This window comes from Teleopsis dalmanni, chromosome 2, assembly GCF_002237135.1.
Source record: "Teleopsis dalmanni isolate 2A chromosome 2, ASM223713v2, whole genome shotgun sequence".
In the NCBI taxonomy this organism is placed as follows: domain Eukaryota; kingdom Metazoa; phylum Arthropoda; class Insecta; order Diptera; family Diopsidae; genus Teleopsis; species Teleopsis dalmanni.
In genome coordinates, this window is record NC_051847.1 from 56,192,615 (window position 1) to 56,202,937 (window position 10,323).

Sequence of the window (10,323 nt, forward strand, 5' to 3'; positions counted from 1 at the left end):
ATATAACTTATTTCTCGAGATTTTAAATTGTAAATTTGTTACTTTGATTCCACAATCTAGCCATGTAGTGCCAATCAGTAATAACAAGTTTTACATTGATTATACAAACAAGGCGTAACAACAAATATACGCGCCAGTCTCATCGTTGTTGGGGATTTTTATATAAAAATAGAAAACCAAAAATTTTGAAAACTTAGCAATATTGAAAAAAATTTCAAAAGTGCTATCTTCATTAAAATTCTTTGTCGATCGGGATATAGGAATCGTGTGGAATTTTTTATTATATTGTGTGGAGACTAACACAAGACTAATTGCAAATGGGTAGTTGAAATTAAAGATAAGTTGAATTATCACCACACAAACTGGGACCCTGGGAATTTGCTTTAACGGGCCTTGTAGAATTTGTATGGAACATAATGAGATCGTAAAATATGTAATAAGAATTTACCCGGTACTAATGCATAAACGAAATAAATTCTTAGATGGGCGTCAGAATAAATATATCTCTAGCTCGCATAGCAAAATTTTCTCTACTTGATAGTAATAATAATAGTACAAAAGGTATTTGTTTATAGGATCTTAAATGTAACGCATTAATTCTTTCCAAACCCAGTTGGGAGTAATTTTAATAAGATAAATTTTAAATAATTGAATAATGGTCGCAAATTTGAATTTGCATGTTACATTTTCTTCTCAAATCCTTTGACTTATAGTGTTCATTAAAAAATAATAATTAATAAGTAATTTAATTAATATAAATACAAAAAAAAATGAAAAAACAAAAATAATTTCAAATTAAATTTCAAGCTTTAAGTTTATGTAGTTATATATCAAAATGACACGTTATAAGTCGAAAACAACATATGTGAATTAATTAACATTTACCGAAATAGCAGTCAAGGACTAATTGATTGCAAATTTTAAATATTTAAATATAAAGAACGAAACTGTGTGTCATGTTTTAATTTCCCATCGTTGTAACACTTAACATTGCTATTTATACAATAACTCTGAATAACAAAATATTTTCATTGTCTACTTTCGTAGTTGATGGTGAGTTTTTTTAATTGTCAGTTGTTTATATTAACATTTTTGTATAAAATAAACCCGAACTATAATTAAAAAAGAATAATTAAAATTGTATTATAATTAAGTATGTCTGGTTTATTTATAAGGATAATTCATTTGATCCACACCTTTATTTAAAACTAAAATGCCTAATAAATGCCTTATAATAAATGCCTTGTAATAACAATTGTTATAAACACAATAAATTACTATTGCAATTTTATCATAATATTCGATTTATTACAATTTAAGCGCAGGGTTGTATTGGATTTGCATTACATGAATATAATGAGATCATTTAGCAGACTTAAATGTGTTGTGAGGTACCTAATTGGTTTGTGTTGGAACTAGTTAACTTAACTATTTGATATAATGATGAAGTATAGAGTAAAGAAAATAAAATTACATGTTTTTATAACCAGAGTAATACGTTGACCGTCACGCCATTAATGTCAGTTATTACCCCAACCCCAACATATACACATGTGTTTTAAATGACAATAAAAGCTTTAAATGCCTATTCTAAAAAGTAGTGTAATTTCGATTTATTGTGATAAATCGAAATAACAATATCAACTTTAATATTCTATAAGTTTCTTACCATAATGCTTTGTAAAATAATTTGTAGCATTTGTTTCGGCGGCTTACATTTACAAATAAATGAAGAACTTCATAATATAATGTAATAAATTAATATCTCATCAACTAAAAATACTAGTTGTAGCGCAATACTTTAATTTTGTTTTACACGCAGCGTAAATGTGCACATTTATGCATAAATATTTTATTAATGCAATATGTTTTGTATTGTTGGCATCATTGTTGTTTTTTGTGTATGGTTATCATATTGTCAGCTAGTGGGTCGTAAGTATTCCTTTTGGTTTTATTTCCTCCTATATTAAAAACTTTTATTATTCACAATTTATTGCATTAAGTTTTTATTAATATTTTAATTTTTATTTAATTATCGCAGCTATTTTAAATTCAATAATTGCTTAAGAACTATTTCTAGTGCAATATTCATTTAAATTCATCTTGTTATTATTTCAATATCTTTTTATTATCAATTCTTATTGATTCTGCAATTGCCAAATCTTTTTAGTCAGTTATCTGTATTTGTAATTTGTTTAGAGGATGATTTTTATTTGATCACACATTGATTTGAAACTGTGGCGTTCTTGCTACCTTATTTAAGTAAAAACGAGAAGCAAAAATCGCTCAATATGCAAAAAAGGACCAGTTTCTTTTCAGTAGTTTGCAAATATTTACATTGTGAAATTCGCATTATGAAACTTCTAAAACCAGGCAGAACACCATGTTTAAATATAACCGGAATGTGAAATTTGCGTTATGGCACTTCTAAAAACAGCCAGAACGCGAATTTCATGATGCAGCTATACTTAAACCTGGCATTCTGGCTGGTTTAAATATAACTACATCGGGAAATTCGCGTTATGGTACCTCTAAAAATAGCCAGAACGCGTTGTACGTAACTCCAAACAAACCGCAACGAATTTTATTTTATAGAACTTGTAAGAACAGCCATAATACGTTGTAATAATTGAGAGATGCAATATATTCACAAAAATATTCAATTTTAATATTATTAATTATATTACTGTTTAGACAAGGCATTTCGCACTCAATTCAATAAACTTAATAAGTAAAGAAATCACATAATTCTAATTTTGCGGATACAAGCATTTGACAATGGATTTATGAAAAGCATTTTCGATTTTGTTCTATCAGTACGTCACATATCAATATAACTCAGTTATTTTTCAAGTATCGAACCTTAATGTTGAAAACTTTCCAAAAAAATACCACCAATAGCAAGTATAATAGTTGACACTGGATGTACTGTGTAGTTTTGTTTAGGTAATCAATGTTAATAATATGGTACCTTAAACTTTGATTTTTGTAAAAAATAAGCTATATCGACATATTACTTTATTTGGTCATTACAACCCGTTACTGAGTTTTGACCTGACACAGCATGTTTCTCCGGCGCCTTTGCTGCATGCCCGCCTTCTCCAGTCTAGTACATCAACTCCGGTCTACCTGTATTCCTTCTTCCTCTAACTACTGCTTCAAACATCTTTTTCGCTGGAGCATCTACATCCATTCTCACGACATGACTAAGCTTGCGAAGCCGCTGAATGTTAATACGCTGAATTATATCAATGTCGTGATAAAACTCGTACAGCTCGTACTTGATTAGTGTGCGGTAGTCGTCGCTAACTCGTAGAGGCCTCTAGATATATCGAAGAACATATAGGGTAGTAGAAAAATTTGCTCAAAATAGTTGACTCTACACAAATCTGTTGTCATATCAGAAAGCGAAATCACATCAAAATATTATTTTTTTTTTTCCAAGTGTGAGGAAGAAATATTCTTGCTGACATTGTTATTTAGATTAGAGAAGAATTTATTGTAAAATTTAATTTTTAATTTACTAAATTAAGTCCCTTTAATTTCTGCAACTTTTAGCAAAAATTATTTGTTTTAATTGAGCAGTGAATAAATGAAAGTCACTACAAAATACTCACTCAAAGCTATATTTAATAATTGGGGTGCAATGAACTTACTAGCGCTTCCTTCACATAAATCCTGTATATAATTACCCCGCCAAGGATAGTCGAAATATTAGTTTGTACGTAATGGGTTCATGGTCTTTACCGATTGTCATTTTAATTTCATGACCAAAATAGCGCGCAACTTGATCATTACTCGAACCATAAAAAATTTCTGTACTGTTTGGATAATTTAACCATTTTTGTCCGCTTATCTTTAATGTCTGCTTAAATTTCTGTCTGTCTGTTTGTTTGTTTGTCTGTTTATTTTCCGCTCGCTTGCCTGTTTGTTTGTTTGTTTGTTTGCTTGTTTGGATTGTGACTATTTGTGGCTTTACAGGCAAAAATTGCTGTTTAAATAAAGCAATTCTACGCGTATGATTACATTTCATACCAGGCATAGCCATCATCGGATCAGCCGCCTCCCACTTGCGCAAGCTTCCACTCTCATCACCCTTAGGTGCGAAATTTACAATTCAACAAAAAAAATTAAAGAAAAACAATATCAAATTCTAAATACATAAAATAATAACAGACAAGGTGGTAAAATGACAAAACAAATTTATTCAAAACAGCAAAAAAAAAAAATAACTAAAACTGGTGTTGTTTATTTAATTATTTGCCTAAGAAACATGTTGAATTATAAATTGCAAATAATAAATTATCAAAAATTTATCAAAATGCAAACAATTTTTGTTGAATAAAAAAGGCATTATTTTTTTATTTTGCTTTTTTTTTACATTTAATTTACAATTGCAGATAAAAAGTAAAATTAAATTCTTCAAACAATAAAAACAAAAAATTAAAATTTATGCATATTTTTACAAAGCATAGGCAAACTTTGTACTAATTAACCCTTGACTGGCCAATTAACACTTGCTTTTCTCATAATTTTTAGGTGTTAGATTTTTTCGAATTCTCCTTACAATGTTTGCAAAACATTTGCAGAAGCTTAATCAAATGATTTAATTTTGTACAATGCAAATAAGTCAATAAAATATTTTAAGATTTTCTACCTTTTATTGGTTTTTAAAGATACAGTGAACGATAAGAAATCTTCTTTATTCTTTATCGTACGAAAGTGAATGTTAAATTATTATAGCAAATAGCAAACAGTAGAAATTTTATTAGCATTAAGATTTCTTCATATTAAAACCTAAAAATAAATATAAAAAAAATTTGATTATATTTTCCGCAGAAAACGCTACACGTTATTGCTTCCCGAATGGTACTTGGGACAGTTACTCGAACTACGACAAATGCCATCATGCACCTTCAATGCCGGTACCAGATTTTGCACCCAGTATTGAGTTACCCGCCTACATATACTGCTGTGGCTATTTCATAAGTTTTACAGCATTAATTTTAGCTTTAATTGTTTTTCTCTGTTTTAAGTGAGTATCCTTTTTCATATTTAAACACAAATATCCTTATTTGATGAAATACCATTTTACCATATTTTACGAAATATTCCAAATGTCATTTAATTTTATGCTGAAACGGTAACTTGTGGCATCTGATTTCGTTTCGATGTTTAGATTTTTATTTAAATTTTATTTTTATTTAAATTTTATTTTTATTTAAATTTAATTGAATTTTCAAATAATGTTTCTCTTCTCGTTATTTTTTTTTTATTTTGTGACTTCCAGAGACTTGAAATGCCTTCGAAATACAATTCATGCGAATTTATTTTTAACTTACATTTTAGCTGCTTTATTATGGATCCTAACGCTTTTTTTGCAAGTTGTAAGTTGGAATTTAATTTTTGTATAAAAACTTTTGCAAGTATTTTATTTATTGCAATTAATTATTAAATTTTGTACGTTTTAGATGACAGATCATGCCAGCCAAGCTGGTTGCATCACATTGGTAATGATGTTTCATTACTTCAATTTAACGAATTTCTTTTGGATGTTTGTAGAAGGTAAGCTTCAATTTTTTTTATACGTAAAAAGAAACAAAAAAAATAAATCTTTTATGTGTACGAGGGGTATTTGAAAAGTTTCGCGACCAACATAGAAAGAAATAAGTATATTAAGATTAACAGAATTATTAAGATACACAATTATGTATTATTTACATCAGTAATAATTGTGTATTGATTATTTACAATAATAATACGTTTAAATAATATAACAAGAAAGCTACGCTTTTAAGTAAAACATATTACTACACAATTATGTATTGTTTGCATCAATAATAATTATGTATTGATTATTTACAATAATAATATGTTTAAATAATAATGTGTAAATAACAAACATTAAATCTGTTCATTACACGTAAGAGGATACACAACCCGTCAAGAGTGAGAGTGAGAGATATAGTAATAAACTGGGAGGATAGCATTAAATTAACAAACTGAGTCAACCAATTACCAAACTATTAAGAGATTTTTTAATACGAAATCTCATCTTTCTAACGCCATCTAGCGTAACTCGAACTTATACAACGCAGTATACAGATAACTAAAACTATCTATTGGGGAAATATTGGATTTCCTTTTACTACATCTAATATAAAAACTTGAGCTTCAAAATGTATTTAAATGCTTAAATATGCTCGATCACAATGAGCTGTTTCAAAATTTTTGAAAATCATATAGTGTTGAATATCATTTATTATTACAAGTATTTATATAAAACAAAAGTATAATAAATTGAAACAAACAATATTTCGAATCTGGATTGACCTCAATTGTTTGTGCATCATATTACTTAAACACTTTAAAACAGTAAGAAAAACTCAATCAAAGCTTACTTTCTAGATTTTTATATGGTTACTCACTAATAAAATCGAATAAATATTTTCACCGTTAATTGTCTGTTAATGTTCGCATGCAAATCTTTTCTAACACACTACGTACTCTGCAATTATTTTTTTTTAATAGTTGAAGGACAAAAATTTCAATATTTAGTTTTGAATTTATTAAATATTAATAAGAAGAGCACGTGAAATTTTATCTGTTCCCATGCCTTCATCTTATTCGATGCCTTACTCGGTGTGAGAATTTGGCGCTTCCATGATAACCTTTTATAGATTAAAATTCAATATTTTTCGTTCATACCTTTTTGAGGTAGTGACAACTTTTTTTAATTATGTTTTAATTGGTTAAAGGTCGCCAAGTCTATTGAGTTGTTATTCCTAAGATGAATTTGGGAACATTAAAAAAGTATTTTTTTCATAGTCTTTAAGAATTTTTTTTTTTTGAGAGGAACTTAAATGTACGTTTCTTTTTGCAATTACTTTTGTAAAATATTTAATGTATTGTAAATGCATTATTTATTATGTGCCCAAATAAAACTTCAACAGCATTCGGTTTAAAGTTGTATTCTTAAGCTTATTTAGGAATACAATTGCTAAATTTCGACCGAAAATATTGACGTACGTGATTTTGAATGTGTTTTTACTTCTTACTCAGTTACGAGTAAATAAATACTGTCATATTATGGATAATGTTCATTCCATTTGCTCTAAGTATCTAAATCAATAATTTTTTAATATGCTAGCTAGCTGAAACCAGACATAGACCTAATAGATTCATAGCAATACCATATTAGAGTCCTTAAAGGTAGTAAGTGACGCTTTACATTACGTCATTAATGAATTTTAGGAGATAGTTGACTCCAATATCAGGAATAAAAGTAAGTCAGACAGCCAGACAGTATGAAATTCAAATATTGACTAGCAATTTTCAGGTAATAATCCTATATGGTTTATGCTAGATGTTTTTTTTAACTTTTCTTCATACATGTTCGTCTAGTATATATCTCACTAAATTAGTCCTTTAAAAGGTTGACGTTTGCTTAGTTCAGCGCAATGGTTGTCATCTTCAACTCCTTGTCGTATGAAAAACCATATGTAACAATGTTGAAGTAGTGCGTTCAGTTCTCAACTTTAATTTTCGATAATTATTTTAATCTTTTAACCAAGATGCATAATTGGTTTTATAAAATCTAAATTAATTACAATATTAATACTCGTACAATATTAGCCTTTTAGTTAAATTTGCTATCGGGTTTATTGGAAACAGTGTAATTTTGATAACCCCAGTGCTAGAAAGCGTAGTAAGCCGAAGCTTATATATGTGTATATAAGTATACATATATAGAAGTTGTTTCCATCAAATAATTTCACATTACAGTGTTTACCGAATCATATACAAATCAATTGAATGAAATAATATTCTACGTACGTATTAATGTATATTAAGAAAATTCTTACTGTAGGTATTAACTTGTTAATTAAGTTACTATCTACAATTACAAATTGAACTATTCCTTATATCAAACCCTTCCTTATATATGTAATCCAAACTACAATACATATATTCAAATATATTTTTTTACTTTCAGGTCTGTACTTGTACACTCTTGTAGTCCAGACATTTTCTAGTGAGAATATAAGATTTCTAATGTACGCATTTATTGGTTGGGGTAAGTGTCAAACTAAACTTTTAAATAATTTATTTCGTTTATATAGCATGTTATTTATTAAAATAGATTTATTTTGGGAGAAGTTTTTTCGAAAAATTAAAAAAATTGTCCGATAAGAGTAGATCAATTTTATCATTAACCATAATAAAAGAGCTTTCAAGAAAATAAGAAAACACGTTTTTACAAACATTAATATTATGTTATAAAAGATATTTAATATATTTTATTTTAATTTTATTTTTCCAACTTTTTATCTGAATTTTTATTTTTCTTATAACAATATTTATAAATAAGATTCAATCAGTGTTACACGATAAAATTCAGTATTTATGTGTCACTTTGGCTATAAAGTACGAAAACCCTTCTATATTATTTCAATGCCCATTCTCGTGTTTAAGTGTTTTGTTCTTAATATACCTAGGTTTTCCTACAAAGTTTCTCTCAGGACTTAGATCTTGAACTTAATTAGAGTTCATTTAGATATGCTGAACAACTATAGTTTCTCAATAAACTGAAACATAGAAATCTTATTATTTTGTGGTAGCTTCCAGACCTTGAAGACAGGATGAGCTTTAATAAATAGAAATCTTTAAGGATTCATTACTTGATCCAGATTGTCTCAAAAAAACTTATAGCACTGAGCAAAAATGATATCAGAATTGGCATATTGCTTCTTACAAGACACTGGAACTATCTTCACAAAATTGGCTTCATAGAGACAAATATTTACCGCTTTATTGTAAATACTTATAACTGAGAATAGCAGCCTAATCCATTTTAAGATTAAACTCAAATTCCCAATGACATTTGGATCACGTAAGGTATTCATATTTATTAAAACTCTAAGAAGTGGTTAAGATATCTGAGACTACTACAATAGACAATATAAATTGCTTTGCTTAGTATTCCCCACTTTATAATAATAAACCCAGATCTTTTGGGGAGTTTCCTCACGCTATATTGTTATCAATAATTTTATTTTTTCTGGTTATAAAAGTCATTAATGAATTGAAATTCATATGTTCGGATCTGTATGTATATATGTTCTTCTGTATTAAGTTTGTGACATTTGTTTCAGTTGTATATAGAATAAAAGTGTCCATGTATCTATTTTTGCAGTTAAGATATTGTATAGTGTTGGTGAGATACTTGTCATTTTGTGTTCGTGAGATACTTCAATTCTATTGTGTTTTAAAAGTGTATTGGTTGATTCTCACTCGGAACTCCCTTTTGTGTAGAAAGGGGCCGGTAATTTGGTCAGTGTTGAATATTTATTGGTTATTCATTTTTATATCATTCAGCATATCTAACTTTATAGATAGCTTAAAATATGTCAAATTATTGACTCCTCTTTGTGTTGCTAGAGTGTCTTTTGTGCAATGATTTTTTGAAGTATGTTAATTTTTTCTTTTTTATAAATTTGGAACTTTAATTGGAAACACACTTAACTGAAATAAATTAATATAAAAGCAATACTGAATTAAAAATTTGTAAAATAATCTATGTATTGGTTAAAAATTAGGCTTTTATATTTATGATAAATAGTTTCTTCACAACTTGTTCTATTTAAATAAGTGTATCTTATATAAATATTAAGTATTATATTTAAAATATTTTATTCTTTTTTGTGATTAAAATTATTATGTATTATATTTAAGTTGAATTTCCATTTACTTTTTTTATTATTATTTTTTATGTAAAGAAATCACTTCCTCAAATTAAGTATTTTAATATAGAACAGCTTGTTTACACTCGTATAAATTATTTAAAAGAAATTTAAGTACCATTTTTTGATAATTTTATTTTAACAAATTTGTTATATTGTTTTTTAGGTTGCCCAGCAATTGTAGTATTTCTTTGGTCCATTGCCAAAGTTTATGCGCCAAATTTGGAAACAGAACATTTTAATGGCGTAAGTAATACAATTAAAATAATTTGTGCTAGTTTTATTAAATAAGTAATTAAAAAAACATAAGTTTAATTTCAAAATACTTTGACAACTTCATAAATACTAATTTATTATTATTTATTCATTTCCTGTTAAAAATATTCTGGCTAATATATGTATATTGCAAAATTTTTGAAAGGCCCTTCTTCATGTGTATAATAGATTTATTTTGTGCGCCTTTTAAAACTCATTAATTTTCACATTTCAATCAAAACAAATCAAATCAATTCCGAACTGGTAATAAATTTTGTTAAATTGACTACTTAATATTAACCGATACTAATTAATAATTTAATAC

General features: G+C 27.3%; 2 protein-coding genes across 2 annotated transcripts in view; one reads left to right on the forward strand and one right to left on the reverse strand.

Annotated features, from left to right (window-relative positions):
• The window catches only part of LOC119674601 (diuretic hormone receptor-like), a 10,743-nt gene extending 669 nt beyond the window's left edge, over positions 1-10,074 (forward strand). The window contains exons 2-7 of the mRNA XM_038085745.1: positions 4,840-5,035; positions 5,291-5,387; positions 5,472-5,565; positions 7,997-8,077; positions 9,910-9,989; positions 10,054-10,074. Coding sequence (XP_037941673.1) covers positions 4,840-5,035; positions 5,291-5,387; positions 5,472-5,565; positions 7,997-8,077; positions 9,910-9,989; positions 10,054-10,074 — 569 coding nt within the window. The remainder of the gene's footprint in view (positions 1-4,839; positions 5,036-5,290; positions 5,388-5,471; positions 5,566-7,996; positions 8,078-9,909; positions 9,990-10,053) is intronic.
• A 210-nt stretch (positions 10,075-10,284) lies between these two features.
• Positions 10,285-10,323, reverse strand: part of LOC119674602 — a 4,435-nt gene continuing 4,396 nt past the window's right edge. The window contains exon 3 of the mRNA XM_038085746.1: positions 10,285-10,304. Coding sequence (XP_037941674.1) covers positions 10,285-10,304 — 20 coding nt within the window. The remainder of the gene's footprint in view (positions 10,305-10,323) is intronic.